The 27,664-nt window shown below is 49.5% G+C and overlaps 13 protein-coding genes across 15 annotated transcripts in view; 7 read left to right on the top strand and 6 right to left on the bottom strand.

The window, feature by feature from the left end:
• Positions 1–704, bottom strand: part of FVEG_01836 (fumarate hydratase, mitochondrial) — a 2,555-nt gene extending 1,851 nt beyond the window's left edge. The window contains exon 1 of the mRNA XM_018888841.1: positions 48–704. Within this exon, the coding sequence (XP_018744863.1) occupies positions 48–423 (376 nt within the window). The 5' untranslated portion in view covers positions 424–704. The remainder of the gene's footprint in view (positions 1–47) is intronic.
• A 1,159-nt stretch (positions 705–1,863) lies between these two features.
• Positions 1,864–3,730, bottom strand: FVEG_01837 (hypothetical protein). The gene is made up of 4 exons (XM_018888842.1): positions 3,617–3,730; positions 3,444–3,563; positions 3,206–3,392; positions 1,864–3,155 (listed from the first exon to the last, which is right to left on the bottom strand). The coding sequence occupies exons 1-4, from the start codon at positions 3,647–3,649 to the stop codon at positions 1,918–1,920; spliced, it is 1,578 nt and encodes a 525-aa protein (XP_018744864.1). The 5' UTR covers positions 3,650–3,730; the 3' UTR covers positions 1,864–1,917.
• A 165-nt stretch (positions 3,731–3,895) lies between these two features.
• FVEG_01838 (ubiquitin-conjugating enzyme E2 J2) lies at positions 3,896–5,395 on the top strand. Its single transcript, XM_018888843.1, has 3 exons — positions 3,896–4,179; positions 4,232–4,311; positions 4,369–5,395. The coding sequence occupies exons 1-3, from the start codon at positions 4,153–4,155 to the stop codon at positions 5,054–5,056; spliced, it is 795 nt and encodes a 264-aa protein (XP_018744865.1). The 5' UTR covers positions 3,896–4,152; the 3' UTR covers positions 5,057–5,395.
• Positions 5,396–5,891: 496 nt separating this feature from the next.
• FVEG_01839 (hypothetical protein) lies at positions 5,892–9,918 on the top strand (the record flags this gene model as incomplete). 2 transcript variants are annotated; one of them, XM_018888845.1, is made up of 4 exons in its annotated part: positions 5,916–6,553; positions 6,614–6,764; positions 6,840–7,040; positions 7,098–8,977. In XM_018888845.1, exons 1-4 carry the CDS (start codon positions 6,365–6,367, stop codon positions 8,975–8,977), a joined length of 2,421 nt encoding a protein of 806 aa, XP_018744867.1. In that variant the 5' UTR covers positions 5,916–6,364. The 2 variants fall into 2 exon arrangements, with proteins under 2 accessions (XP_018744866.1, XP_018744867.1); XM_018888844.1 differs by having other exon boundaries at positions 5,892–6,764; positions 7,098–9,918.
• Positions 9,919–9,925: 7 nt separating this feature from the next.
• FVEG_01840 (hypothetical protein) lies at positions 9,926–12,198 on the top strand. Its single transcript, XM_018888846.1, has 3 exons — positions 9,926–10,562; positions 10,616–11,215; positions 11,263–12,198. Exons 1-3 carry the CDS (start codon positions 10,243–10,245, stop codon positions 11,981–11,983), a joined length of 1,641 nt encoding a protein of 546 aa, XP_018744868.1. The 5' UTR covers positions 9,926–10,242; the 3' UTR covers positions 11,984–12,198.
• A 427-nt stretch (positions 12,199–12,625) lies between these two features.
• Positions 12,626–14,403, top strand: FVEG_01841 (hypothetical protein). Its single transcript, XM_018888847.1, has 3 exons — positions 12,626–12,640; positions 12,698–12,776; positions 12,831–14,403. Exon 3 carries the CDS (start codon positions 13,114–13,116, stop codon positions 14,209–14,211), a length of 1,098 nt encoding a protein of 365 aa, XP_018744869.1. The 5' UTR covers positions 12,626–12,640; positions 12,698–12,776; positions 12,831–13,113; the 3' UTR covers positions 14,212–14,403.
• Positions 14,404–14,520: 117 nt separating this feature from the next.
• Positions 14,521–15,932, bottom strand: FVEG_01842 (hypothetical protein; the record flags this gene model as incomplete). The annotated part of the gene is made up of 2 exons (XM_018888848.1): positions 14,521–15,431; positions 15,479–15,932. 2 exons carry the CDS (start codon positions 15,930–15,932, stop codon positions 14,521–14,523), a joined length of 1,365 nt encoding a protein of 454 aa, XP_018744870.1.
• Positions 15,933–16,711: 779 nt separating this feature from the next.
• Positions 16,712–17,558, bottom strand: FVEG_01843 (hypothetical protein; the record flags this gene model as incomplete). The annotated part of the gene is made up of 2 exons (XM_018888849.1): positions 16,712–17,436; positions 17,486–17,558. The coding sequence occupies 2 exons, from the start codon at positions 17,556–17,558 to the stop codon at positions 16,712–16,714; spliced, it is 798 nt and encodes a 265-aa protein (XP_018744871.1).
• A 304-nt stretch (positions 17,559–17,862) lies between these two features.
• Positions 17,863–20,860, bottom strand: FVEG_01844 (hypothetical protein). The gene is made up of 3 exons (XM_018888850.1): positions 19,818–20,860; positions 18,736–19,760; positions 17,863–18,681 (listed from the first exon to the last, which is right to left on the bottom strand). The coding sequence occupies exons 1-3, from the start codon at positions 20,319–20,321 to the stop codon at positions 18,435–18,437; spliced, it is 1,776 nt and encodes a 591-aa protein (XP_018744872.1). The 5' UTR covers positions 20,322–20,860; the 3' UTR covers positions 17,863–18,434.
• Positions 20,861–21,195: 335 nt separating this feature from the next.
• FVEG_14939 (hypothetical protein) lies at positions 21,196–24,071 on the top strand. Of its 2 annotated transcripts, XM_018903972.1 has the most exons (3): positions 21,196–21,228; positions 21,287–21,895; positions 21,947–24,071. In XM_018903972.1, the coding sequence occupies exon 3, from the start codon at positions 22,627–22,629 to the stop codon at positions 22,978–22,980; it is 354 nt and encodes a 117-aa protein (XP_018744874.1). In that variant the 5' UTR covers positions 21,196–21,228; positions 21,287–21,895; positions 21,947–22,626; the 3' UTR covers positions 22,981–24,071. The 2 variants fall into 2 exon arrangements, with proteins under 2 accessions (XP_018744874.1, XP_018744873.1); XM_018903971.1 differs by having other exon boundaries at positions 21,196–21,895.
• On the bottom strand, positions 23,000–23,909 carry FVEG_01845 (hypothetical protein; the record flags this gene model as incomplete). The annotated part of the gene is made up of 3 exons (XM_018888851.1): positions 23,000–23,442; positions 23,492–23,713; positions 23,768–23,909. 3 exons carry the CDS (start codon positions 23,907–23,909, stop codon positions 23,000–23,002), a joined length of 807 nt encoding a protein of 268 aa, XP_018744875.1.
• Positions 24,072–24,659: 588 nt separating the features above from the next.
• On the top strand, positions 24,660–24,882 carry FVEG_14940 (hypothetical protein; the record flags this gene model as incomplete). Its single annotated transcript, XM_018903973.1, has 2 exons — positions 24,660–24,742; positions 24,795–24,882. The coding sequence occupies 2 exons, from the start codon at positions 24,660–24,662 to the stop codon at positions 24,880–24,882; spliced, it is 171 nt and encodes a 56-aa protein (XP_018744876.1).
• Positions 24,883–25,084: 202 nt separating this feature from the next.
• FVEG_01846 (hypothetical protein) lies at positions 25,085–25,760 on the top strand (the record flags this gene model as incomplete). Its single annotated transcript, XM_018888852.1, has 2 exons — positions 25,085–25,375; positions 25,446–25,760. 2 exons carry the CDS (start codon positions 25,085–25,087, stop codon positions 25,758–25,760), a joined length of 606 nt encoding a protein of 201 aa, XP_018744877.1.
• Positions 25,761–27,664: the final 1,904 nt, after the last annotated feature.

The following is a 27,664-nucleotide window of genomic DNA, read 5'->3' as shown; positions in this document are numbered from 1 at the left end:
AAGATATTACCACCAAACAGCTCTATATGAATTCAATTGCTACTCACCAAGGCCATATCGCATGTTGACAGTGGCGGCAGCACCCTTCAGGATACCAAATGCCTTGACAATGGGTGGAGGCATGCGATCCTGGGGCTGGTTGATGCGGAAGTTCTCGAGAGATCGTTCCGTCTGGGCTCCCCAGTATCGGTCGGCGGGGACCTGGATCTCGCCAAAGGCATCGCTCTCTGTTCGTGTCTGAGACATTCTGACTGAAGTGCTGTGAATAGCTCTGGAGAGTTGAAGACCAGCAACCCGAGTCTTGTTCTGAAGTCGCAGTTGCGGGGCAAGCGAGCATGTGGACGCAGCTGCTTGGGAGACCCGAGGCAGAGCTGACTTCATAAGACCCGAGGCGGCAGCGCGTCCCGTGACGGTTCGAAGCATGATGGGCAGATGGCTGGCTGGCGAAACGCTATTCCGAAAGCTGGGGCAAGCCAATTGAATCGATTCGGCTCGACTGAAGGTGGTCGCTGGAGGATTCTTCGGGGGTAGGGGGCCGGAGATGTTGCGCAATTGCAAAAGGGTTTTTAAACAATCGGAGAGAAGGCCAGCTACTTGTCTCGTCGCTCTCGGTTACTAGATTTTAACGGCTCAACCAACTTTAGACTCCGGAAGCACTGGTCAAACGGAAAAAGCTCGAAATACTGGTCGGTTATTTGCCGGAGATCCTTCACCGGTCAACGATATCGGCCTCGCTCCGGTCTATCCCGAGCAGTTCCTGGTTTCGATATGTTGATCTTATTGGATGGCGGTATCTGAAACCGGAGCTTAATTTGATTATGGGGAAAATAAATATTAAACTTGGTATCCTTCCCATATAATATACCCAGTGACCTGCAGGCGGTATTTATACTGCTTGGTCAAGGCATGCAATTGCGCAACGACGGCAGATAAACCTTCTCTGATTTTGACCTCTGTGATGCTGGCCTACTATAGAGGCCTCACAGTTTAAGCCTCCGATTAGAAAGTTAAAGCGTGATGGCCTCGTACAGGGCTGACGGCAACAAATATATATATATACCCTCCTTTTTTCTTAGCTTTGCTTGGCTATATATTACTGGCCTGTTCAATAATCAATTAATCAATCAATTCATAATCATGGCTTCCTCTCTAGCAGGACCATCCTTCTCAAAATCCAGGAGCCTCTAGACATGCTGAGTGAGCTTATGGACATCAGAAGCATTGCCGGCGAGAAGTTCATGAACCCTGATCAGGTTGTATTCCACTACGAAAAGGTCAAGAGTAAAGGGCTTACATGTCGCAATCCCCTCCACCGATATTGCAAGAGAGACATCGCGAGCTGGAAGAAGTGCCGTATGCGCAGTCAATCGGGCGCAATTCTAGTGGCATCTGGACGGCAGGCTTTTCCATGTCATGCGTAAGCTTGTTTAAGTCGGTCCTAAAGTGTTCAAGACACCAGCGATCTCCAGCGGAAATTGCAGCTGTTCTCTGGTGACGTTAGGTACTGGCATTTTCTCGCGATTCTGGCGTAGTTGCTGAGACTGGGAAGGCATTCTGGGCGATGTAATGTAGGAATATGTAAGAGAAGAATAAGAGAGGAATGGTGATGAAGAGCTGATGAAGCTAAGTAAATACCCTGAAAGATACTGAGTATTAAGAGTTAGATCTAGGAGAGAGAAGTGTAAGAATAGTGGTCAACATAGAAATTACGAGATGATCAGGTGTTGCTTGAAAAAGCAGTATGTTAATGGAGGTGTTCTGATTTATAGGGGCCATTGTGAGCTATTCACCGAAATATCACAAAGAACTACAAGAGCAATTCATTGCTAGTCCTCAAGAACAACAATAGTTGGGCATTTGAGATGCAGAATTGAAACATGAGAGTGGTATTTCGTCATAAGGATATCTATGCTTTTTTTACAGAAAGTTGATTCCCACGCCGACCTGCAGCCCCTTCGTTGAAGCCTCTCCTTTCCTGAGAGCCAAAGGCAGACTGAAATTGAGCTCGAAGCGGGCAACAGGATGAGCATACACAAGACCAACACCGGCCGCAACACTGGGAACACCGTTGAAGAGCTCACCAACTGCGTTCACCATCCCATTTCGGACAGCTGTTCCGGACAGCTCCTGCGTGGAACCACTGCTGGAGGACTTCTTGCTGTCCTTGAGAGCAACGAGACGACCACCATTAGCAAAGAGCTGGAATCGTAGACCGGAATCGGGTCCCTTGTAAGGAACTGGAAGAAGCATGTTGACACTACCAGCAGCAAAGACGTCGCCCCCGACAGAATCAGAACCATCATGTGGACCAAGACCTCCGAGCTTGAAACCTCGAACATCTGTTGGTCCTCCAAGTTGGAAGCGATCGTTGATTCGAGTAGGTCGAAGTTTTCCAGCAAACTCATAACCAAGAGGCAACGGGCAAAGCAAACCAAGTCTCAATCCACCACCAATGGAGATTCCTGTTCGCTCACGAATGCCTGGCAAAGGAATTGGGATGGCACCGCCGACTTCGACCTCGCCCTTGGAAAAGGCAACATCACCAGCAAGAGGACCAAGACCAGCTACTTCAAGTCCAGATCGGAGCATGTACCCGCTCTGAGGAAGCTGGGGGTTATCACGCCTTTCCCTGTAGAATGTGTGTTTGACAGAGCTCTTGATAGAGTCACCAGCATCTGCACGGACTGTTGGACTGGCGTTTTCGGCCAAACCAGTAATCTGCCTCCAGATGCCTGAATACTCAACGGACTGTGTGTCGCGTTGTTGATTAAGCCACGAAAATCGCAGTGTACCGCCTTTGAGCACCTCCTCATGAGAAGCCCATGGTTTTTCGGCAGCTGAGGCCACACCCTCAAGCGATAACCTCATGTCGGGGTTACTCTTGACAGGTGCGGTAAGGGTGGCGCTATAAGCTGAGCGTGTACGTGTGCCAGCCTTTGCATTAAGCGTCAACATCTCAGCACCACCAAACATGTTTCGCCATAATAGCGAACCATAAGCTGAACCCTCTCCATTGCCGACATCGGTACCAGTTTGGAGCTTGAATCGAGACAGTTCCTTAACTCGGATATCAACGTTCACATCGGTGGGGGAGGTAGAGGGATCGGTCTGTTGGGCAGAGGTCAGGTAGACTTCGGGTTGAGGTTGGAATATTTCTATAGATCAGTTAATTTGGTGTTGCGGTGAGAGCTACTGGAAACCATACGTAGACCATCAAGCTTGTTACTTGCGATACGAAGACTGTTGATGACATCGCCAACAGTCGAGCTTGCGTTCGAGGCATCGGTAATGAGGGGTTGGAAAATGGGATCGAGGAAGTTTGTTCGTGTGTTGACCGCACCGTGGATTCGAAGCTCGTTGATCGTCATGGGCGCCAGTTGCTGGTCACCAATCTGCATAACATTAGCTTATGATCTGAAGCTCTGATCGGTAAGGGAACATACCACCTGAGCCAGACGCCGTTGCTTGGCTTCATCTTGTTCTTTTTGGTATTCGGGCTTCGATTCTGCTTCATGCAACAACGAACCGGTGTCGGAATGAAGCTTGTTAAAGGGATCCATGGACTGATTCAAGTTAGATGATTGATTCTTATGTCTCAGTGGTTGGATGAAATTACCGGACCCCCGGTTGACCCAGGAATTGCAGCCATTTTTGGTAGCTCAAGGGCCGAGTTTTTGCTTGCAATAGCCTCACGATGTCGATTTAAAGAGTATCGGACCACCGACTGGACCCTGACAGCCCAGCTTCCAATTAATCGCCGGTACGTACTTCCCGAGCTCCCGCACCTAACTACTTAGGTGTGGGCCCGAGACCTGTGGCTCAAAGTCGTGGCGCTTCAACTTCGTCATAGGATGCATGTGATACACAGCCACAAACTATCCGGACCTAGCGGGATCGCTGTGCCTGGCAAAGGGTGCCTCCTCCTGCGTTCCTCTCCATTCATCTCAACTTATACACTCTTCATTTGCGCCCAAGCATAAGATATCGCTGCTTTTGAGTTTTTAGAGACACCTTTATCTTTCACTTCACCCGAGTTTCGTAAATACTCGTTACTTTCCTTTGATTCGATAATCACTTCAGCCTCGACTCTACTCACGCGACCCGCAATCTGTCCCGTTCTCTTTGTCAACTTCTAATCCAACGTCAGTCAGCATGGCTAGCAAAGGCGCCACCAAGCGTGTATGCACTTCAACTCCCACCACTTGAATGTGCAATACTAATTATTGGACAGTTGACACGCGAATACAAAACCATCTCAGAGAACCCTCCTCCTTACATTGTCGCTCATCCATCCGAGTCTAACATTCTGGAGTACGTTACGTCACGCCCAACAATTGGTCGCGAGTTGACTTTGCTAACACGACTTAGATGGCACTACATCATTACCGGACCTGAGGACACACCTTATCATGGCGGCCAGTATTGGGGAACTCTAATGTTCCCCCCAAACTATCCTTTTGCTCCTCCCGCCATTCGCATGCACACCCCGTCCGGTCGATTCCAGCCTTCGTCGCGACTATGTCTGTCTATCTCCGATTTCCACCCGAAGTCATTCAATCCCGCATGGGAAGTCTCAACTATCCTAATCGGCCTTCTGTCATTCATGACAAGTGAAGAGATGACAACCGGTTCCGTTTCCAGCACCGCCGCGGAACGACGCTCCCTCGCTGCTCGATCACGCTGGTGGAACTCGACTGGTAATGGAACACATAGCAAGACGGGTCCTGTCCAGAGGGGCAACATCAAGGCTGGTGATGGTGGCGCCAAGTTCCGAACAGAGTGGCCAGAGGTGGATGCTGAGAATTGGGAGTGGATGACCAAGAACAAGGTTGACCCTGTCAGTGGTACACGATTAGACGCTGATAACAGCGGATCCTGTCGACCTCAGCTTGGTATTTCAGGGACTAGCGGTCATCAAACACAAGCGGTTGTTGATGTGGTCAACCAACAAAGAGATGCCAGCACAGGATGGATCTATCGCAACAAACTTCTTGTCGCTGGTGCGGCTTTCTTCCTCTACGTTCTTGTCGCTCGACTTGTTAGTGGAGAGGAATGATTGGGGAGAGTAGTATTCGGGAAGCGCTTCATGTTCTTTTAATTCTAGTTTTTGTTTTATTACGGGCGGACTGGCGGGCGCAATAGGTTAACAAGCCAAACACCAGGACTCGCGTCTTGATCTGGCGTTTCAGGGCATTCAATGAGCGTTTACTTGATGGGGTTCAGTTTGATTGTCATCAGCTCATTTGCCTGCAGTGGTTGTGATTTATCGGGTAGAGACTCAAATACATCAAACAGGTAGATCAACATGCAACAATGCTCCTTTGTATCAAGTGCGTACCCGTCCGCGAGAATGAGTTGAGGCGGCACGTAAAGTCAAACGGGAACAAGCAGGCAGCCGTGATTTTGATAGGCAACTGGCATAAGCTTCCTTAGACAAACAAGAAGCCCGGCCTATTGTAACCCTCAAACACGGCTCCATGCAATCAGAGTTAAATATCGGAAGCCGGCTGATGACTGTTCGCCGCAGAAGCTCAACCTCTATTTGTTGGCTACTATCCGGCGGGCAGGAGTATTGTTGGTTGCGCTAGCCCACTCCAAGCCCCTGAAGTTTAGCGCAAGTCCTAACGCGGGCACCTACGGCACGGCGGGGAGGTCTGAGGTTTGGTCTGGTCTACCTGGGGGAGAAAATAAAACCCGAGACCTTGAGCCTGAGTGACAAAAAGATTTAGGTAACTTAGTCTGAACTTAGTATGAGTTTAGGATACCTTGTGTGCAGTTTATCTTGTCATCCCTAACTTAGGTCTCATGTTTTCTTGCTCCCTAAGGTCTACCTACAAGAAAAATTGTGACGAAAGCCCCAATTTTTGTTAACTTGCGACTCGTCTCCATCGCTTGGAAGCCGTTGGAAGCACCTCCTCGACATCATCATCATCCGGGTTTCCAGGTTGGTGAAATTCTCCCAGCATAATTCTCCCTATCCATCTCCTCCTACAGCACCCTAATCTCCTCTAAATCCTGTGGTTTGCTGCCTTTCATTCCTTAATTCACCCTCCTTACGATACACACCCGTCATCGAAATCCGCTCCTACTTGAGCTCTTCCTCTCCGCACAAACAGCTGCACCTGGACCCTCATTTCTAGTGCATCGCCAGTTCGCCTCCGATCCACGGCCAACTACCTTACCCTTCGGCCCAGAATCGACAAAAGGGCACTTCAGTCATAACGAAGACGTCTGCTCTCCATGCCTCTTCCTCTAGATCCGTAGAGCCCCCCTCCCTCCGAATCCTCTGTTGAGGCCTGGCGCTGGCTAGCTGATCGCCCGCCGATACCTTCCCCGCCGAACCGTCAACGATCTCGTCCATGAAATGGCGCCCCAAAACGGCAACATGAAGACTCGCCGAAATGGCGGGAGTAAGCTCTCTCAGTCCTCCAAGCCTGTCATGCCTGCTATCCCACTGCCTTATGTGAAGCGTCAGGCCGCTTCTGCTGCTGCTCGTGCCAATGCTGTCCCTCTTTCTTCGACTGTTGCCTCCACCACGATCCTGGAACCGGATGTGCGCTCCCCCATTGAGGTGAAGCATGTAAATGGTAATGTGTCTGATGAGACTAATAAGGATGATCCTGCGGCTACGGCTCCAAGCACAATTGCTGGTGGAACTTCGACCTCGACCTCCAAAGCCGAGGAGGTGGCCGAAACAAAGGCAGACGCTCACAAAGAAACAAAGAACGGCGCTTCTGATGGAACCAACACCCAGGTTTCTTCCTGTAAGTGCTTCAGACGTGCCTATTGTCAAGATGCACCCCAAGACCCTCTACTTACACATAATTCTTTCATTGCAGCCGCATCTGGTTCTGAAAATCCTACCACCATCAACGAAAGCGACAACATCCACAAAAACCCCGTAGTCTCAGACCATTCTGATCAGCCCACTCCCAAGAACCAGGTCGATGTTGAAGCTCGATCAGTCGACAAGGTTTCAGTCGAAGTGAACGAGAAGCCCAATGGTGTTTCAAGCAAGTCCGACATCAAAACTCTGTCCGGTAGGCAACCAAACTTTTTTCAGGCCCTTATAAATACTCATAAGTCAAAATCTTTAGACAACCATCCACCTTCAAAGCCCAACAAAGGCCGACCTCCTTCTGCTGTCCCACCGGGCCGATACCAGATGCCCCCTTCCTTTCAGCCTGCTGCTCGACCTATGGGACCAAACATGAACGGTGATATGCGTGGTCATCGCGCTCCTCTGCCTAACGGCCCGCCTATGCACCAGCCTCATCACAGCAATGGCAGCATCCATTTTGGCGCTTTCCACGGTTCGACAAGCTCCTCTCCTGCTCCTCCATCCGGTGGTATTGCCCCTCCTCCCGGTATGACAGGTCTGGATGGTCGACCCTACATGGCCCCTGGTGCCAACGGCTTCCCCCCTATGATGCCGTATGGCGCAGAACAGGTTCCGGCCACTACTTTCGATAACTACGGAAGACCTACAATGGCTTACGGACCGCCGGACTCTTACCCTATCTTCCCTAGCAATTTTGGTCCCCCAACCCCACACAGCTATCATGATTCACAGGCATCAGGTCCTCCTGACGATGGTAGTGTCTACAACCAGTTTTCTGCAGCTCCAGCGCGAAATGGCGTACCTGCCCCGGAGGAGACTCAGTCTCCCAACCAGCCAGGTAGAATGTTTGGTGGTCCCGAGTATCCGCGAATGATGCCGAATGCCGGACCTCCCCCGCACATGATGCCTTCAATGGAGGGCGCTGAAGGTCTGATTGGTCATTTGGTGCAGCAGTTCTCAACTCCCGAATTTGCTGACTGCGTTTTGGAGCTTCGATATGCGGATGAAAGAGCTCCTCCAGTTCGCATTCCAGGTCATCGAGTGGTCCTTTCTCGCAGTATCGAGCTCGCAAACGCCATCGCTAAACAGCCACGACCTGATCCCAATGTTCCATCTCTTCCCACCATCCTTCTCGAGACCAAGAGCAAGTGGATTCGCTCTGCACCGTTCTATATGGCCATTCATTGTCTTTACGGATTCCCACTCTTGGACCCTGCTGCTGAGGGCATGAAGCAGACTGCAGCTGATTACAAACAGTTGATTGACCGCTTCGAATTTGCTCTTTCATATGCTGCAGCCGGTCATCTCCTCCGTTGGGATCCGTTCATGCGACGCGGTTGCGAGGTCGCTGTGCAATTTCTGAACTGGCAGACAGTTGAGAAGGCTTTGGAGTTTGCCCTGGAGGATCACCGAGACGAGGGGTCTTATGATGTGTTCAAGTACGGCGATGGATCTCGAGTTATTCTCAACGAGATCGTCTCTTTCATCGCAAGAAACACCAACCCTACTTTCAAGATTGACACTTCAGTGACCGACACGTCGAGCTATGCTCGTCTTCCACAAACTGCTCTGACTAGCAATGCCAGTACCCGCAAGCTCTCACCCCCACCCATTGCTCGAGGTACATCCGTGCATCTTGGCAAGGGCAAGGGACGTCTGTCTCAGCAGATTTCTGGTATCCAGTTTGGCGACCTATCTTTGACCGACGGCAAAGTCTCGCCAGCTTCGGATGCTTCAGGCGGCTCACAGCAACGAACTCCTTTAAATGCAGTGCTTTCTCGAATTCTCCTTAATCTCCCATTCGAAACTCTTAAAGCACTGCTAGAGGCTGCGACTAACAAGGCAAACGGATGGCAAAATGCGGAGGCAATCTATCGCGTGGTCAAAGACACAGTAGCTGAGAGAGAGCGACGCCGGCTTCAGATCGTTGAACTGGTCAAGACCCAGCAGGTTACAGCCTGGGCTGTCATCACCCAACAGCTTTCCAGTCCTGAACCGAGATACGTCGGTCTCTGGAGTGCGCTGGGCTGGCGCGAGGAGATTCTGCCTATTGGACCTTCCGAGAGCCCGACCCTTGGTCGCACTTGGGTTCCCTTCGTGGGCCCTCGAGCAAGCACTCAAGCAGCTTACCCCTAAGCAACTTGGTTCACGCTACGGATTCTTCAATTTCATGAATGATATTGGGGGTTGTGTTGATGCTGGATAATTGGGAGGGCGGCGTGCAGAAACATGGCAAACGAAGCCGAGGCTGGTTTCTCAGTCTCTCTACAAAAGCTAGTACTTTTGATTTCGGGATGAAAAGGTGGCGTCCGTGATCCTGCTTACTAGGGAGAGGATATGATGCTCTTTGGAGAGTTTTGGTTGATGAACGGCGTTGGGGGGCATGTCAACATTGGTTGCTTTAAAACGAGGAATGTTTTTAACGAATGGAAACCTTGGTGGGAGGCACGGGAAGGAAAAAGAAAACAAAAAGTATTTAATGATTCCATATTGCTAGGACTGGTGGTTCAATCTCACTTGTCCTGAGTCTGGCTGGCATCACAATGGCCTGGAACTGGACCAGACTGGACTGGGCTGGATTGATATGAGGGGGTTATGATGAATGATAGTTAGTGACTTTGGAAGTTAAAAAGGACGGTAGTTTCGGCATCGACTGGAGTATGCGTCGTTACGTCTCTCATTTGAGAGACAGCATTAGGTAGCCTCTTTATGACTGGTTTGATACCCCAGACTGACTTATGGGTTCTCTTTGAAGTGCCTTATGACGGTATGACTTTTTTCATGCGCATAGTGGGCGTGCTATCGGGAGTCAAGCCTCTTTGGGTAGTTGAGAGAGTTGAACGTGCAGTTGGATTTCATGTGATGGTGATGTCCGGCTGGAGAAGAGCAACTTAGCTGCCGAGGGCGGGGAACCCCTGTTGACGGACCCCATAAGCAACGACATCGCGTGTCTCTATTCGCCCATTGAGCATTGCTTTAATTAACTGGGATAGCCTTAGCAGGGTCTCAATATCAAAAGATAGTGGGCAGGGTCAGCTTAGACCAAGAGCCGAGGTCGAATTCTCCACTTTACGTCGTCTTGCTCATTTCCAAGTTATTGTGATTTCATCCCTTCCGTGCCTCCCACCATTCGTCGTCACTTTCACTTCACTTCATCAACAAACAAGAGACTTGATGTGAGAGCTTCGATCTGGACCCCTCAGCACTGACGCTGTGTAACCAAGTCCAGGTCATTTTCGACTCAGATAAATTGGTTTCTTCATTTACTTGATGCCTCTCTTCGGAGATACTGCTCGAATGCGCCGCTGGAGCTCAGCTCGTGGAACCGCAGACACGCCATAAATTAACCAGAACACGATCCTTTTATCAACCACAACAACAACATCCGCTCCTTAATCACAATGGAATCCTCCATCTCTTCAGGCGACGCCTCGAGCTCGCGATCTTCAAGATCTGTCAACGACCCTGTTCTTCGAAACACGTTGCGCTACACCATCTCAGCCCGCGAATATGCAAGCCTGCACAAGTACATCCTTTCTCGATCCCGCGTGCTGCGTCGCGCAACACCAACACCAAACCGTGTTGAAAAGGCGCTGCAACCGCCAAAAGGTGGTGATGATTATAATGCGAGAACAGTGCGACATGCGCTCAGGGTCTTTGTGATGACTTTCCTCAGCATGAAGGGATGGGATATTGTCGCGAAGAGGATGGGTAAAGAAGAGTGAGTAGCTAGCTCATTGATAAGGTATTTGCAAATGGCTAATGATTCGGTAGACCCAGTACTGGCGGCAAAAAGAAGCCATTCTACAAATCTCCTGCCCTGAGACTGTCTATTTCGCTTTCCACCATTCTTCTCCTTTACAGAATCCTCTTCCGTTTCTTCACTCGACTGCGTGTGCATCTCCTCGACCCTCAAGTCGAGCCTTTCCGCGCGCGCAATCCCCGAACTGCAGCGATGCTGACATCTCCCTCTGCACCCGCCATTGGTGCTTCATTCGCCGGTCTGGCTCTTGGCATTTACCCAGCACAAAAGATGCGCGTCACTATCGCCATTTACACAATCTTCCGTGCTTTGGAGTTTGCCTACAACTTCTGTGAGGCTGATGGCCTAATCTGGGGCCGAAAGAACGGCGTCAAGAGGGAGAGGCCTTGGTGGTTCGGAAGCTGGATGTTGCAGCCATTTGCTTTTGGGCAGCTTCTTCATGCTGCGGTTTTTGATCGCGATTGCTTCCCCAAGCCTTTCGGAGATTTGATCTTCAAGAGCTCATCGGCTTACTTGCACCCGCGCCCGCAGGATTGGCCGTCGAGCGTTAAGTGGCCTCAGACTTCTGAGATCGTTGATAGCTTGGCTCAAATGGCGCGCCTGAGCTGGCCGTAAGTTAATGATCCCGAGAAAAAAGACTTTATACTGACCCTCATAGTGCCTATGTTTCTCCCACTCTCTTCCCTGGCAAGGAGGTTCTTCCTCCTAGCCTCAGTGCAATTGCGCCACTGACATCTCGAGCTCATCCTCTGATCACATCTCTCTCCTGCGCCACTTTGCACCCTGGAGACCCATCTTGTGCCCGAACCTATCTTACTTTCTGGCTTCAGACTTTCCCGTCATTTGCTCGCTTCTTCGTCGCAGTCTTCTCTGCCCTAACCGTTATTCCCCGATTCTCCAGCCTGTACCACAACCCCCTGGCTACCCTTCAACGCATCATCACCAAGGCTCTTCGCATGTCTACGTTTGCAACAGGTGCGCTTTCCACAGCCTGGGCTTCGATCTGCTTCTTCCAGCAATGGCTCCCACGCCACGTTCTTGCTACTCAGCGTGTCTTCCTTGGTGGTTTCTTCGCTGGTCTTTGGGCATTCGTTGAACGACGAAATGGCCGTGGACTGTTCCTGTACAGCGCTCGCGCCAGCGTCGACAGCCTCTGGAAGGTTGGTGTGAAGCGACGTTGGTGGAAGAGCATGAAGGGCGGTGATGTCTGGGTCTTCATGCTGGCACTCATGGTCACTGGTGTTGTCTACGAGAAGGATGCTCAGGCGATCCGCGAGACTAACTGGCGAAAGGGAGTCAGCTGGCTCCAGGGTCAAGGATGGAGAGATTGGGGAGCTGAGGATGATGAGGATGAGGAGAACAAGGATAAGGAGGAGTGATGTTTCATGGATGATGAAAGCACAGTATGGTGTTGGGCGCATTTGCGTTTGTTTATTGGCATAGGATGGAGGGTTGTTTATGTTTGCATTGATTAATAGTCTGATATCCCACATAACGGTAGTATTTATCGCATAATAATTTCATTTACAAACCTCTGCAACTAAGCCAGTAGATGTTCTAGACGCACGAAATGTGTTGAGTGTAAGAATGAGATGACTATGAAGGACAGTTTTCCCTTACAAGACGCATCTGTTGCCGGATTTCGGATCTGTAAGAGCTTGTGCTGTGATCTTCAGGCTGCAAGTGGACTCTTGCCGGCATGGGGAAGATTTTTCTATATCTTACATTGAGATCACTGAGGTGTCTCTTATGATCCGCCTCTCACCTCACTACGCGGCTCTCGCTCAAATGAACTGGGAGTGATAGGGTGTCAATAATGGAGCCTTTGCAATGAGTAAAGGAACCACAATAACCCTTGAGCATTTACGGCAGCACCGGATTACTTGAGAATGAGTGTCGCTTTCATCGGAAAGTTTTACGGACAGGAATGAACATGATATGATCCGAGATAGTGCTAGTTACCGAGGTATAATACAGCATGTCAGGAAATCATTGCCAACTTGGACAGCGAATGATTGAAATGGTGACATATTCATGTAAGAGCAATCCATTTATTTCTTACAAAAGATAAGCCGAGTGACTTTAATGTACAGCGCCAACACTACAGAAGGTTCAGGTGTTGACAGGGCAGAGCAGACTCACAACTTCAAAACCCGCCGGGATGATAAATGCGTAAGTAGTATCCGTCACAGTCGATGGGGCATTTTACTAAAGAAGCAGAACCAGAACCAGAAACTACCTAAACATAAATAACTCTCAATTTCCACTTCCTCGTCCTCTCTCACTTCTTGTACCACCATCTCACTATCATCCCTATTAGTCCTTCTCCGTCTCACTACCTTAGTCTCCGGATCCGGATCCGGGTGTCAAAAGACCAAACCCCCGCCGCCCGCCCGCCCGCCCGGACCTCCGCATCTCCGCCCCGGAGCTTCATTCAGTCATTCATTCACTTTAACCATAATCATTGGTTACAGTCTGGATTACGTTCACTTCAAAAACACTAAACAAAATGGCTACACCTGCCAACACCGCTGCTGAGGCCCTCGCTTCCGAGCAGACATACTTTGCTCAGAACCCTCCTCCGCGCAATTTATCAGCCCACACTGCTCTCGCAGCTGGCTTCATCTCGTCTCACGCCGCTGCGGGCCGTCGTGTCGTCCTCGTCACATCGGGCGGCACCACCGTCCCCCTTGAGAAGCAGACTGTTCGGTACATCGACAACTTCAGCGCTGGAACTCGTGGTGCTACGAGCGCCGAGTACTTTCTCGAAGCTGGATATGCCGTCATCTTCCTCCATCGCCAGTTCAGTCTGCTGCCGTACTCGCGACATTATTCGCATGCCACAGACTGCTTCTTGGACTTTCTGACTGAAGATGGGAGTGGGAGAATTGGTGTGAGGAGCGAGGTGCAGGATAAGATGCAGGAGGTGCTGAGAAAGTATCGCAAGGCGAGGGATGACAATATGCTTCTCACACTGCCCTTTGTCACTATTGTCGACTATCTCCATGAGCTGCGAGAAATTGCCCGACTCATGCGTCCTCTCGGCCCATCTGGTCTTCTCTACCTCGCCGCAGCCGTGTCGGACTTTTTCGTTCCTCCTGATCGTATGGCCGAGCACAAGATCCAGTCAACCAACGCTGTTGAGCAGAAACGACCAGATGATGAAGAGACTTTTGATAACTTTGACTCATCGCCTTCTGTCCCACGCTCAAAGCGTCTCGTCATCGATCTCGACCCTGTCCCCAAATTTCTCAAGAATCTCGTGGATGGTTGGGCACCAGAGGGTATGATTGTGTCTTTCAAGCTTGAGACGGACCCAGCACTTCTTGTGCGCAAAGCTCGCTACAGTCTTGATCGATATCAGCATCATCTCGTTATCGGAAACCTTCTATCCACCCGCAAGTGGGAAGTCGTGTTTGTGAGTCCTAAGAGGGAAGATAACTGGGTGCGTGTGCCGAGAGAGGGCGGCTGGGGAGGAGCTGAGGGCAGGCCACTTGTAGCAGAGGAGCTGCCGAGTCAAGAACCAGATGTTGAGATTGAATCGCTCATTATTCCTGCGGTACAAGAGCTTCATGGAGAGCATATCAAGGCACAGAAACAGAAGTAGGCCATGTCCTCGGGTTCAAGATAAATGCGGAATACCTAGATAGGAGGCTCTGAACAAGGAGGTGAGCGAGCATAAGCATACAAAACAATGAACTATTATATTTCCCTACGGACTATGGTATCTATGTACAAAGACTTGCAGCAGTGATATCGACATTTTCAACTCTTTTAATATCCAGAACTCCTTTCCCAAGATAATAGCAATACTTTTAAATGATGTCATGATTTTGTGTTCAGTCCTCGATACAAGACGACAGCCGTTCAGTCTCGAGGTTAGGTTGCGTTAAATGTTTATGTGCTCGATAAATGTTCAAAGGGCAGCCTTCCAGTTGTGCCAGCCCAAGAGAGTGACCTTGGCCAAGAACAGTGAGATCATGGATGCCACGTAAACAGCACCAGTCAAGATGATAAGTCCCCAGTATTCACCACCATTAGCTTGGACAATGCTACCACCAATGGGAATACCAATCAGACAAGCAAAAGACACGATTGTATAGGCCGTCGCATAATAACGTCCATACTCTTGCGTCTTGCACAGTCGACCGATACAGACAGGTGCAATGGCGATGGATGTTCCTGAAGAGAAACCGAACAGGACGGTGAAGATAATGACACCAGCTGTGGTTCCACCAAGAGGTAACCATACGCAGAAGCAGGCCACAATAGCAAGGATCACGGCCAAAATACTAACGTTAAAAGGACCGATCACATCGGCATAGTAGCCAGGCAAAAGTCGACCGATGACCGAACCAGCGTTGAGGATAGGAATGAGGTTATAGGAAAACTCCTTTCCAAAGCCCTTGTGCAGCGCATATGTCGAGATGTAGCCCAGAGGAATGAAGAGGGAGAACTCCAACATGAAGACGCCAATCGTGGTGAAGAGGAAAGGCAGACTCTTGAAGATGAGAAAGTTGGGGTGGGCGGTGGCGTCCTTAGCGGGTGGAAGTCGAGATTTGAGAAGACAGATACCGATCAAACTGCAGCATAGGCAGATGAGAGCAATGACTCGAGTGGCCCATCCGTAACCAATCTTTTCGATCAGCCTCGTCAACATGAAAGGGTAGATGATACCGCCAATTCCACCAGCAGTAGATGCAACGCCAGTAGCGAGTCCACGCCGAGCCTTGAAGAAGTGGCCTACAGCAGCGATCGAGGGTGTGAAGAGTAGTGATGAGCCAAAACCACAGAGGAGACCAAAGGCAACGACAAAGTGCCATAGTTCTGCAACAGTCAGCACATAAAAACCAACAATGTCAAAGAGGACTCACCAGATGCAAAACTCATAAAGATCATACCGCCAACGGTGAACACAGCACCGGCAATGACAAGCCATCTCGGACCATACTTATCAAACACAGGACCAATATACACACCGCAGAAGAATGCGAGAAAGGTGTAGATGGAAAAGATCCAACCAACAGTTCCCTCGCTGTACTCTGTGAGTTGGTTGTCGAGAACATAGGCCTGAAACGTGCCGAGGGTGTTCATTAGTCCAAGCGAAGCGAATAGAGAGAACCACGAACCAGCGACCACAGACCACGCCTCCAGGCCGCCCTCGGGATACGTTTCCTGGAACGACGCTGTCGATGCTGCAGTCGGTTGCTTTTCTAGATCGGCTCCTGATTTGGCGTTGGTTTCGTCTCCTTGGTCGAGCTGGTTGACATGGTCGTTGATCTCGTCGTCCTCGTAGAGGGCACGAGATGTGACTTGGTGACAATCCATTGTTTTGACTCTGAACAAATCGCAATGATTCTTTCCGTCCCCAAGTACCTAGCACGCTTTTTCTTTTCTTTTCTTTCTTCCTTCTTTTACAATTGTCGTAGCATATCAAACATGTAGTTGGCAACTCGGGGGCGAAAACAAAAGATCGGACATGCTTAAATATAAGAATGATCGGATTTCGGCGTGGCCCCGGGTCGAAAAAGCCCAGGCCCGCTTTCGGAGTGCGGCCTGAATTGCCGTAGTGGTCGAGTTTCTCGTCGACATGAGAGTAATGAAAACTCATCATTTGTTCGTCAAGGTTCTATAGCTCCACCCTTAACACGGATATATACGGTCGTAAAATCAACTGAGAGAGACCTGCAAGACCTGTTGGGTCTAAACCCAAAGCATGTGTAGACGCCTTCTCAGGACAAGTCCCATTGTTAATGCAGCCTAATTTGCCCATCTTTTCTCCTCGGGAACGAGCAAACATTGACATTGTCGGTCAAGATGGTCAAGGCACTTGGTCCTCCGTCATTGAATTGTGGGTGGTCAGATGGGTCCTCTCTACCCCCAGCTTTATCCCCATGCCGCTATCTTAACCGGCCTCGAACCCCTCGAGCTCGCTGTTGGTCTGAGTCACATCGCTCTTCTGATAGGCTTGAAAGTCGTGATTGAATGGCTTCGCCCAATTATATCCTTTTTGGGAAGTAATTGGGTCGGGGAATTATGCATTACTATCTGTCAATTGCATCAATGGCACCATAACTTGGCTGGCTGAACTAACCTCCTCTCCAGAATCAAGCCTCCTCGTCTTCCACATCCTCCATGGTCACATGCCGTGATGATTGGCCTTGATCGGGTCGTGCTTCCGAGCTGCGACCTGCCGTCTTGAGATAGCCCTCTTGTTCAAGTCGATCTGCTTCCTCCGGCTCTATTAACCCTCCTTGACCCTGGCCCTTGTTCATCTTCATCTTGACTGCCGTAGGCACAAATGCCGAAACTGCCTCTTTTCTGAGATCGCGCACCACAGGCTTGGCTTCATATACTGTTTTTGCTTCGACGACTGGCGCTTCCCTCTTTTGTTTGTCCTCGGCGTCCGGCCTAGGGTTCTCTGCCTCTCTCCTTGCTCGTCGTTCGGCATACCATTTGTCCATGACGTCTTTAGGAATCGGCGGCGGTGTATCTCGAGGCATAGGAATACTCTTGACGTCGTCGGGGACTTCTTCGTCGCTTGTTGTAGCATCATTTGAACCTCTGCGCCTCTTCCCTAATACCCTAGATCCTGAGTCGTGATCTCTGTTCCATCCTCGACTAAATGTTGGCGCCTTGTCGCCAAGTGCTTCTCTGGCCTTCTTCACTGCTTTTATTTCCTTTTCAAGTCCTTCTAATGTTTGTTCCTCGTGACGAGTAAGCTTGCCGCCGCTTGATGTGATTTTCTTGAGGTCGTCGATCTGTTTTTGAATGCGCTCGGGATTCTTTCGCGATAGCTTCTCGTTCAAGCGTTCTTGTCGTTCATGCTTGCCTATGATTCCGATTAGTAGGTCAAATGCAATCGTCAGAATTCGTCTTACCTTTCTTGAGAGCCTTCGCCTTGTCAGCTTTGCGCTGAGCCTGCACAGGGTTGTAATTCTTCTCTTTTGGCATTGTCAAGTATCGGAGATTGGTACTTGTACGAGGTTCAAATCGAGACTGTCAATATATTTTTCCTGAGTCCCTGTTGAAGGCCAAAAGCAAGAAATAATTAATCGCTACTGGATATGCGAGAAGTTGTTGTAAGCTGAGTACGACTTGTTCAAGATGGTTTGGTCTGGCTAAAGCTTCCTTGTCGCGATCACCTGGCTCCACTTGATGACTAAGAATGGTTGTCATGATAAAAATCACAACAGCTTTCGGTCAACGATGGACTCAGAAATGATGTCACGGCGATCTTCTACTTACGGCTGAATATTTTTAGATCTCAATTTACTGGCGTATGCAGGGTCTGGACATTTCAGATTAGCTCAAAGTTACTGTTGTAGTGTGCAATTTATCGTTGAATGCTAATATTCGTATCACAAAATCGCCCCCAATACAACTGGTCATTCTTTGCATACATAGTAATGAAAGTTGAATAGTTCCTTTGATGTACATATCTGATCAGCATGTGTGTTGCCAAGTCACAGTGATCATATATCCCCTGTTGAGCCCTTGACAGGTGAAACCAGAAATAAGTCATAATTATTCATAGCAGCAAAAAAATGTCCCTCCAAAAGCAAAGCATAAGTAAGTCCCCAAAGAAATTTCAAGCTGAGTTAACAGGTCGAAGATTTCATGGCATGCTATATAATCATACCATAGACCATCCTTTCTCCTTTCCATGCATCCAATTCCGTTGACAGAGGTAAATCAAGCACCGGAATCCCTTGGTTTTCTGATCCCATCCTGTCTGTTGTAAACGCCTTAATCATTGTAGCTGTGTGCTGGGTATGCCGCCGATGTTTGTAGTGTACAGCCGAATCTTTGTTCATAATAAACCTGGTCTCAAATTGGCAGACCAATATGCTTATCTTGGTTTGGGTCACTCGACTTTATTTCCACACCCAACTGTTGGGCGACACAACTACTGGAGACGTCTTTGCCCATATACTTTTGCAGAATGGTGTCAAAGTCGTGCTCAGCAACCACAGGACCAGTGCCAGAGCACTTGGCCTTCTTGGTAAGTTCGGAGCAGAGGCCGTCCAGGTCGAATTCACCATTCTGTGCCTTGGGGCAAGCTTGAAGTTTCTCCCTGTAGAAATGTGTTAGAGAAAGATATTTCCTGATCCCAAAAGTTAATACATACCACAGTTGATTGCAGTTCATGTTCTGCTTCTTAAGAGGTTCGTCATCGGACTCCTTTTGAGCATCAATCTGATCAATCAGGTTCGATGGCTTCTTGACCTGGCCATTAAGATGCGTGCTGGGGCTGTTAGGAGCCATGTTGTAAGGAGTAAAGAAATCGCTATCAAGAGCGTCGTTGAAGAAGTCGTCGAAAGATGGGTTTGCCAAGACGTTTTCTTGAGGTTCACGATAATCACCAAAGAGCTGTGGGTCAAACTGTCCACCGTTCTGTTGTGACAGCCAGTCAAAGTTGGTGCTATTGAGATCGATGTTGCCGAACTGACTGGGACTGTTATTGTTGTTGTTCTGATGTGTCTGCTCCTCGCCAATGGTAGTCATCGTATCAACAGGCTTGAAGCCCATGGGAGACTGGTTGAAAGGCTCGGGCGATGTTCCGCAAGAAGAGCTGGGGCCAGTGTTTGAATGGGATGAAGCAGATGGGGAGCTGGAAGCGCCATTGACGCTGTAGTTTGCGGAGTCGACGCTCGCACGAGAGGGGTTGGTGGCAGAGCTTGCCATGGAAGGGCTGAAGACACCCGAGAACTTGGCCAAGTCATCCTTGAATTGTTGTGCGGTTTGCGCGCTGTGGTTGACGCTGTTGGCAGTTGGGGTTGGGTATGTGATCTTTTGCTGATCCGGGCTTGTAGGCGATGAGCCAGTCTTACTGACAGGCGGCCCTGGAAGCATGCCAAACTTGGGAAACTCGAACTGGAAGTTAACATCACCGAGGTTGCTGACGGCAGCGCTGCCGAAAGGAACCTTGTCCCTTGGCAGTGACTTGGTAGCTGACATCACTGTGACCTTTTGCTTATACTGGTTGAGTTCAGCTGTCATGCGCTCAACCTGAGCTCGAAGCATGCCATTCTCATGGTTGGCGGCCTGTGAAGCCTTCTCTAGCTCTTCAACCTTTGTCTCAAGATCCTTCAAGTGCTTCTCCTTGCGTTCTCTGAAAGCACGCTGGGCAGCCCGGTTTTGAGCCTTGCGCTTCTATTATATGGATTAGTAAGTGATAGGCTTTATATGTAATCAATTGATAAGACGTACGGAGCTGGGCTCGGATGTAAGAGGCTTACGACCGGGCTTCTTAGGGACCTTGTCGGTACTCTCACGGCGCTTGTGATCTCCACCAGGGCTATCTTCATCATCCTCGTCGTCGGGGTAGCTGCGCTTCTCTGGGGTATCAGTCTCTGGGGAGTCGGACAGAGCGACAGAACCAGAGTTGTTGTTGGGCTCCGTGGAAGCAGCGGGAAGATCTCCAATCATGGAAGGCTGGTCCTCGCTGGCGAAGGAGAAGTCGAAGCCAGAATCGCCAAAGTCATAGTCGTAGTTGTCGAGGAAGGGACTCTCCTGGTAACCTGTAGCGGTGGCGGACTTTTGCTGGCCAGCAGAATTGCGGAACGTCGTGGGAGAAACTGTCAGAGAATTGTCCGCGGAAGAACCAGAGAGCTGCTGCTTGTTGGAGTTGAGAGCAGCAAAGAGCAGGTTCTGCTGTTGCGGGGTCAGGAGAAAGTTGGGTGGCAAAGTGCCTCCAGTACCGGTAGAAGCCATCGCGAAATATGAAACGGGCGATCGAAAAGATGCGTAACGGTGAGAAACGATTTGAAATCGAAGCAGACGAAACTGATGCCGCGCGGGCTGATTATAGATTCAAGCTCTCTGCCAGTCCAGGCTCACGCAGGAGGGGACAAAGAGCCAGACCAGAGGCTGCCTGTCTGTGCCTGAAGCCTGTGTAACGGCGACGTCGGGGACCTAGACGAGCGGGGCGGGCTTCTGCTGGCTGGGTTATGATACTGGCATAAAACTAATTGTCAAGCGGCAGTGAGAAGTGAGGCAAAGTTGAATAATAAGAAGAACGAGGTTTTCGGATTCAGGCCGCAAAGGACAGGATAGAAACTGAAGCTACTATGGTATGTAAGGTAACAGTATGTAAGATTGATGATGAAATCGGTGGTTTCTGGTGTCAGGCGGAGCCAAGAATGGGCGAGGAAGGGAAATCGAGTGAGATGGATGGCTGCAGTAGCAGGTAGAGCGGGGGCAGCTGAGCGGGCGTTGGAGTTGAATCGCACTGTAGGTACTGTATCTACGCGTACCCAGAGCCTAGCAGGGCAAGCAAAGGCCAAGCAGACAAGCAGACAAGGCCAAGCAAGGGTCCAATGCGGAGCGTCCAACTAGAAAATTTGCTGCCTGAGTCACAAAGATTCCTTCTAGTTCATTCTTCCATCAGCTCACTAGACCCTGAACAGGAACCATTCTGGGTGGGGGTCAGCGAGTTTCCGGGAGAGGCTGGGTACAGGAACGTGAACTCTCGACAGTGCGAATAGCGTCAAAGTTGCATTTGTCAGCCGGGGCTACCGGTCCTCGGGACCCATGGAATCTGGATATCTTATGTACAACAGAGAGGACGAAACAAAAAGCCCGTCTAGGCCATGCCAAAACGAGCCATGAGTATGTTATTGTCCGTCTGTCTCTTCTCTCTTTCCTATCGTCTGAGGCTCTGACTCACAATAAAAAAGCCCTTTGGCCATGAGCTTTCATCCATTGGCATGCTGCCTGTGACCGACCTAGCGACTTATACCCGGACGTTTTCGGCAGATATTATTAGTTGACATGCACGCCCTTCGACGTTGTGCACGAGTCTCTCCAGTGTTCTCCCCCTTTCCCGGCCTTGTCTTGTTAGACAGTGGCGATTCCTCCTGAACGGACGGCATTATGCTCCCCCGATTATGACAAAAGCCGTCTACTTGCTGTAATGGCTGACCGTGCTGTCTGTCTCAACTACAATGCAGAATTGACTCGAGGCCATGACCTTGGTTATGCTTCAACTGACAAGCCTCATGACCTCATAGTTAACTTTCTCTGACTCTGCTGCAGCCATTGCCTTATCCCCGAGCCACAACCACGCGGTCCTGTCGAAATTCTCCCCGCCCCCGGATTTAGACCAAGATTCGGAGTTTGCCACACGGCGCACTCATATCACTCTCGGCCAATCAATGGCGATTATTCGTCCCAATGGGTCAAGTCCAGTTATCAATCGCTGAAATTTCCAACATATTTTTGTATCTCAACGGCGGCCAGAAACAGGTCTCTGGATGCGAAAATACTTAAGAAACAATTGCACGATTGTAGCCAATCACACGTTTAAGCTGTGTAACAATCCAGCTAAAAGTTAGCAGGTTCGGAGCTCAGGTCGGACGTAAGCCTCTGCGGCGTAGCGCGGTGCGCTCGATCTGATATGCATGGATGTTTTGGAATCATCCAGGACCCTTGTTCTATTTGCATGAACTTGCACGTGATTACTCTCTCAATTCTACTCCCATCTTGATACATCCGTAACGTCTTGGCTTAACCTATAGTTCAACGTAGTGAAATGTTCAACCATGTTCTTTGGGCTTTTGGTAGTTCTTCAGTCCTACAATTCCCCCTAGAAGGTCGATATATCTTTCGAGAATTGGACATCAGCTAATATGTCCCTCTTTTCAAACGCGATACCAATGGAGGGCTTTTGCCACCTCCCAATCTGAAATATATGCTTGTTCTCCAGAGCATGTCGTATATGTCAGAGGTCGTATTTCTTCATCGTGGTCAAAGCGATGCAATACCCTTACGACGCGGTAAAACTGAAAGTAGTTTACCTAACTCCCAGGGCGTCTTGGTGCTTATATCAGCGTTATCAGTGTTATGGCCAGCACTTGAGCCGGCTCTCGTTGGAGATATTGAGATTGCGGCTGGTGGGCGTCGCCCAAGTACTGAAAGGGACTTTGCCTGATGGCCGCCGTTTGGGAGGGTTTGATACGAAACGATTTAAAATAATGGTCACTTGTTGATACGGATTGATTCCGTTTGGCGGTATGTCATGTGTATTGTAAGTGCAGTTATGACCAACAACTCTGGTATTGGTCGACCTGAGAATCAATCCCACAGGCAGTTTAGTTCATCACTCAGTTGCCATCCTCCCATCTGCCATCTCCTCGGCTCAGTTGGAGTTGACCCCATCCTCGAACATATCGCGCATGCGTTGACAGGCATGCACCGCCTTGAGAGCGGAAGTGGCCCAAGCGATGATATGCTGCTGGGCAGCCTCCATAGTGCGGTTGCCGACCCAAGGGCAGTACTCCGTTTCGCCCTCTTTGGGAGAACGCCACATCAGGTTTATTCGGCGTTTGGCTTGTCAAGGATGCTTGTTGTGTGCCTCGCCCATGGAAACTGATGATCTACTAGCCTAGAGCTCACGGCTCATAGTCACTGTCATCTAGGCTGGAATCAATGTTCATAACCTCAATGACCGACAAGCAGACAGACTCGTCGTCACTGCCATCGTCACTGCCATCGTCGCCGGAGCCCATGTCCATGTCCAACGAGCGGACTCCAGGGCTCCCGTCATTGACAAATTCAGCATCCTCTCCACTCTCTTCTGAGCCAGCATTGACGTCCTGGTCGTAGTTGATGAGGTCTTGTGGAAACAAGTGACTGTATAGGTGGAGGATGTCAGGGTAATAAGCCTCGGCCTGAGCGCTCATGATTGCAAGATACGGCTGTTGGGTGTAGTCGCCCCAGAGCACAGCATTGTGGAGAACAGTCGACGAGAACCTCTTCCAGCGGTGTCCAAGGTCTTCGAGTCCTTCAACAGGGTGCCAAAGGTCCAGAATCGCCGTCATCATCCTCGTCGACACTGTCACTATCACTGTCTCCGTCGTTTTTCTGGAGAGACTCGGTCTCACTTGTCTCGCTGGCCTCAATCTCAGACGGGGCGTCATCCATCGCGACGTTGTTGATATCATTGAGCCAAAAGCCAGGCTCATGGGGAAGCTTGTCTTTATCGCAGACTTTGAAGGTCACACCAAGGTACTTGGTCGAGTTGCAGCGGAAAGCTGGACTGTAGACAACCTGATACGGATTCTCAGATTGCGCGCAGAGCATCATCTCGAGGTGACTCAGAATCACTTAATCAGGTTCGAGGTAAGGTTGTTTATTCTTGATTCAGCTCTTGCAGAGACTTTTGAAGTCGGGCATTTTAGAGAGACTTTTGACATCGGCGACCTCGAGTGTAAGGAGCTTCTTGAGGATGGCCTCCTCGTCGTTGCCAGGGGATCCATCCTGTAGCTTGTACACCTCGGCCTTCAGGAGTTTGTACTTCATTCCGAACTTGTTCTCTCTGTGAGTGACGGATTCAAGAGGAGATGGAGATGGTAATACTTACTGTTTGTTCACTGAGAGGTTGGTGCTGTTGGGTGTGTGCGTTGGGTGTTAGTAATAGAAACTACTGCGATAATAATGTTCAATAATGTTGCGAATGTGGAAGTTTCTTCTTGGGTAAAGATGCGTGGGAGAGAGAAACATTTAATGGGAGAGAGAAATAACTAAGGTAGAAGTCAGAATGCGTAGCGTAAGGTAATATGTACACCTTAGGTCGCTGATTCACTGACATTACACTGCCACTGACCAGCATTCTTTACCACTATCTAGGGTATTTATTCAAATTTATTCGTTTCCTTTTGGCTTATTTGTCAGTTGTCTTAGTTGCCTTAGGAAGCTGTTTATTCACTTAGAGCCTCCCCTTTGATACTCTTTCTCTCCTTCATCCAGCACACATCATCATCAACCTCCGCAGACTTTGAACCTCAGCGAGCGATTATCTTTACGACAGAACGCTTCTTTCTGCCTCTGTCGTCTCATCTGTGTTTTATTTCCCTGAAACCGCTTTTAAGATGAGAGTGTCAACGAAATGGGGAACTTTCTGGGCCTTTTGCCGGCAAGACCCATGGCAAACACGCTCGAAAGACAGGATCTCAAGAAGAACCTCGCCCAAGTGAACTCCTCCCTTAGATATATTTATGGGAATGAATTCTTCCAGACCGTTCGCCTGTGTGGCACCATGTCCCATGTCCCATGTCTCATGTCGCCGAGAGACTCGGGAAGCTCTTTGGTCAACAGGAACATCCTCGTGTGTTTCTCCTCAGGTCAGCGATTAAGTATGCTTCAAAGTCAAACTTCAGCAACATCAAAATCTTCTAACGCTCGCAGGCTCCTTGAAATTCAAGTTGAAGCTGTACCAGTCCTTGACCTCCGAACTGCTCGCGACCATCGGCAGGACTTCGATGGCGTCCGCTAACTCCCACGAATCGCACAAGCCATCAAAGAACTCACAGGGCTCGTTGGGATATCTATCCACTTCAAGGCCAATGGCAATTCCCGATCGAAGTACGCAGACCTGGCTCAGTTGTTGAGGCAGACTTGGTAGAGATAAACCTCCGCGGCGTCCGCCTCATCGGTGGTGGCCACGATTTGGGCGCAAGGGGCTTCTATTAACCCTCATGAAGATGTGTGGTCCCTCGCAAGCTCGATGTGTCGACTTCGATCACCACCCTGGCATCGTCAACTTCTTGGCCTCTCTTTCTGAAACTCGGAGCCAGATACCAGCTTTATACGCTGGTAATGAAGGGCGAAGTTTCATTAACGGGCATCTCATACCTAGAACCGAGGTGTCCGACAGCTGTCGTTATGTCTTCTGCTTCTTGCAGAAGTTGGTTCTTGTCAACAGAATCAAGCATAACAGCGTTGTCCAGAATGGAGTACTCAGCGACCAAGGTGGGCTATATCATCTTGTAGGTAACCCAAACCCCTGGATGGATCCTTCGAAAGTCAAGATCGATACTCATAACTGAAACTTTGCAGGATAATGCTATACTCACTCTTGCGCGGATGGAGGAATCTGACCTGCGCCATCTCCGACGCTTTGCATTCTCTATCTGGTCGGGATCTGGTCGCACCGTTATCTATCGAGACGAAGAGTACGAGAACATCAACGACATCTTCCTTAACGACTACGGGGCTTCGCAGATCAATTTCATCAAGTCTCTGGTCGTCGACATGATGGACCATCTTCCCCAGCTCGATGAGACGTGTATTCTTCCCACCAGGCAGCACTTATATCAAGGAAACGAGTGCTGGGAGACGGTTACATCAACAGGGAGGATCTGCAGTATCTAGGATCCCCCACTGTATATTCCCATTGTCCCTTGAGCACCAACTTATGCTCCCGCGAGGAGACCGACGTCAGCTTCGGCTCAACGTCGATGAGGGGCATTGAGGTCATTCCGAATATAAAATTAGTGCAACATTACTCTCTTGCTTGAAGTTGAGCTGTTTCAATTGCTATAATTTGCCTCATTTGTCATCTCGTAGGCCGCTTTTATCTTGAACATTGATACGGCAAGATGTGGAGGAGAGTTCAAGACTTTCTTTTTGAGGGCTAGAAAGTAAAAGACTACAGTGATAAGTTTATGATAACTTAGGTAAATTTAGGATAACTTGGCTAATCTTAGGATAACTGAGGTAAGTTTAGGATAAACTTAGGGTTTCCATTACTGAGATCTCTGCCTCACAGTGGGATGCCATGTATGGAGCGCCGTACCGTTTCACTTAATCTGACGTGTATCAAGTCCTTGAGAACACCCATGAACTACTTGGGAACCCTGACTTCCGATAATTCTGCGTTCGCATGTTTGAAGGAATCGATGGCCATTCTTTCAACGAGAACTACGGCTGGACTCCTGTTTTCCATCACGGCTCCAGGACATCTACAACCTTGCTTGCTTGTTTCCAACTCTTCTCTTACAAGCCTGGGGCAAGGTCTTCTGCGAGATTCAGTGCGTGGAGTATATCGCGGATGGGGAGCAGTATTGGATTCCTCGTGTGTTCCTCCGCTCTCAGCGGGTCACCGACCTGGATCTACCCCATCATTAAGGTCGATGATCATCCATAGGTAGTTCGAGGCAACCGTTCTATACGCCGAGAGCATGGCCTATGCAATTTTCTCTGCCCTTGCAGCCTAAACCTAAAATAGCTGCTGAGTGTCTGGATCGCAGCGCTAATTGTAGCGGCATCGCCGAGATTTCGTGGGGATAGTTTGGTTGCAATGTGTGATATACGATTATTGCAACGGAGGATCAGATATTACAGGAGCGAAATTGGACGCAAGAAAGATGGAATACAGACAGTAAGCGAGGCCGAATATAGATACACAACGTACTTCAATCTCCTCTCCTCTCCACTCTGAGCGTGAATATCCTTCCTGCCTTCCGTCACTGATCGAGGAGGCAGGAAGCCAAGTTGCCAGTTAAAACCTCTGCCAGCCCCAGGTGAGTTCATAGAGAAAACCATCTCTGTGGCGGGCATCGAGCCTGGGATAAGATGAACCCTGTATTATTTAGGAATTGTGGTGGCCGCCCAACTGAAAATGAAGAAGGGCGTAATGGTGACTACCATGTATCTCGAGGAAACAAGGCTTGCATGTGTCACCTTCTTGAGACGGGAAACTATCGTGGCCAAATGTATGCGAGATATCATGAGCAGGAAGCGCTTCGTGTCCGCGAATAACCCTATTCATGGAATAGCTCTTGCCTTCGCCTGTCAGTTGATTGGACAGACCCTTCTTGGTGAACTCCAGGTTGACAAGAATGATCATGGTCTCTGATCAGATAACCTGATGTCCGTATGGCTTCTTCATTATGGTCTGAAGTTGCATGGAGTCCACGTTGTCATCATCCGTTTGTGTCGGGGCTGATTCTGGTCGTACCATTACAACGGGATGCAAATCAGTGGCAGATGTTTCCACTACCACCGCATAGACATTCTCATTCCCGTCGTTTTCTGTCGATGGTCTTAATAACTTCTCAGCCGCTGTGTTCCTCAAGGCATATTTAGTCACGCAGCCTGTTGCAATAGAAGCTCTTGGCAGTACTTGAAAGATCTCGATAGGCGCCGCTGATTTCCTCCATCCATCGACAAAATCCTCGGCTTGGCTGTCGTTGGGAGCTTGGAATTGTTGAGGGCGCCGGAGGGCTTCTGCCTGTTCCCCAGTGAAGTGAACGCTGATCCCCTTTACTTCGTAG

The sequence above is a fragment of the Fusarium verticillioides genome, chromosome 6 (genome assembly GCF_000149555.1).
Source record: "Fusarium verticillioides 7600 chromosome 6, whole genome shotgun sequence".
In the NCBI taxonomy this organism is placed as follows: Eukaryota; Fungi; Ascomycota; class Sordariomycetes; order Hypocreales; family Nectriaceae; genus Fusarium; species Fusarium verticillioides.
This window is presented reverse-complemented; position numbering and strand designations above follow the sequence as displayed.

Coding starts and splice junctions, on each gene's coding strand:
- FVEG_01837 (XM_018888842.1), bottom strand. CDS start 3,649: ATGGCTGCAATTCCTGGGTCAACCGGGGGTCCG. Junction 3,393..3,443: donor AACGGCGTCTGGCTCAGGTG/GTATGTTCCCTT, acceptor AATGTTATGCAG/ATTGGTGACCAGCAACTGGC. Junction 3,156..3,205: donor TAACAAGCTTGATGGTCTAC/GTATGGTTTCCA, acceptor ACTGATCTATAG/AAATATTCCAACCTCAACCC.
- FVEG_01838 (XM_018888843.1), top strand. CDS start 4,153: ATGGCTAGCAAAGGCGCCACCAAGCGT. Junction 4,180..4,231: donor GCAAAGGCGCCACCAAGCGT/GTATGCACTTCA, acceptor ATTATTGGACAG/TTGACACGCGAATACAAAAC. Junction 4,312..4,368: donor TCCGAGTCTAACATTCTGGA/GTACGTTACGTC, acceptor AACACGACTTAG/ATGGCACTACATCATTACCG.
- FVEG_01840 (XM_018888846.1), top strand. CDS start 10,243: ATGGAATCCTCCATCTCTTCAGGCGACGCCTCGAGCTCGCGATCTTCA. Junction 10,563..10,615: donor AAGAGGATGGGTAAAGAAGA/GTGAGTAGCTAG, acceptor ATGATTCGGTAG/ACCCAGTACTGGCGGCAAAA. Junction 11,216..11,262: donor ATGGCGCGCCTGAGCTGGCC/GTAAGTTAATGA, acceptor TGACCCTCATAG/TGCCTATGTTTCTCCCACTC.
- FVEG_01841 (XM_018888847.1), top strand. CDS start 13,114: ATGGCTACACCTGCCAACACCGCTGCTGAGGCCCTCGCTTCCGAGCAG.
- FVEG_01844 (XM_018888850.1), bottom strand. CDS start 20,321: ATGGCTTCTACCGGTACTGGAGGCACTTTGCCACCCAACTTTCTCCTG. Junction 19,761..19,817: donor TTACATCCGAGCCCAGCTCC/GTACGTCTTATC, acceptor TCCATATAATAG/AAGCGCAAGGCTCAAAACCG. Junction 18,682..18,735: donor ATGAACTGCAATCAACTGTG/GTATGTATTAAC, acceptor ACATTTCTACAG/GGAGAAACTTCAAGCTTGCC.
- FVEG_14939 (XM_018903972.1), top strand. CDS start 22,627: ATGTGTATTGTAAGTGCAGTTATGACCAACAACTCTGGTATTGGTCGA.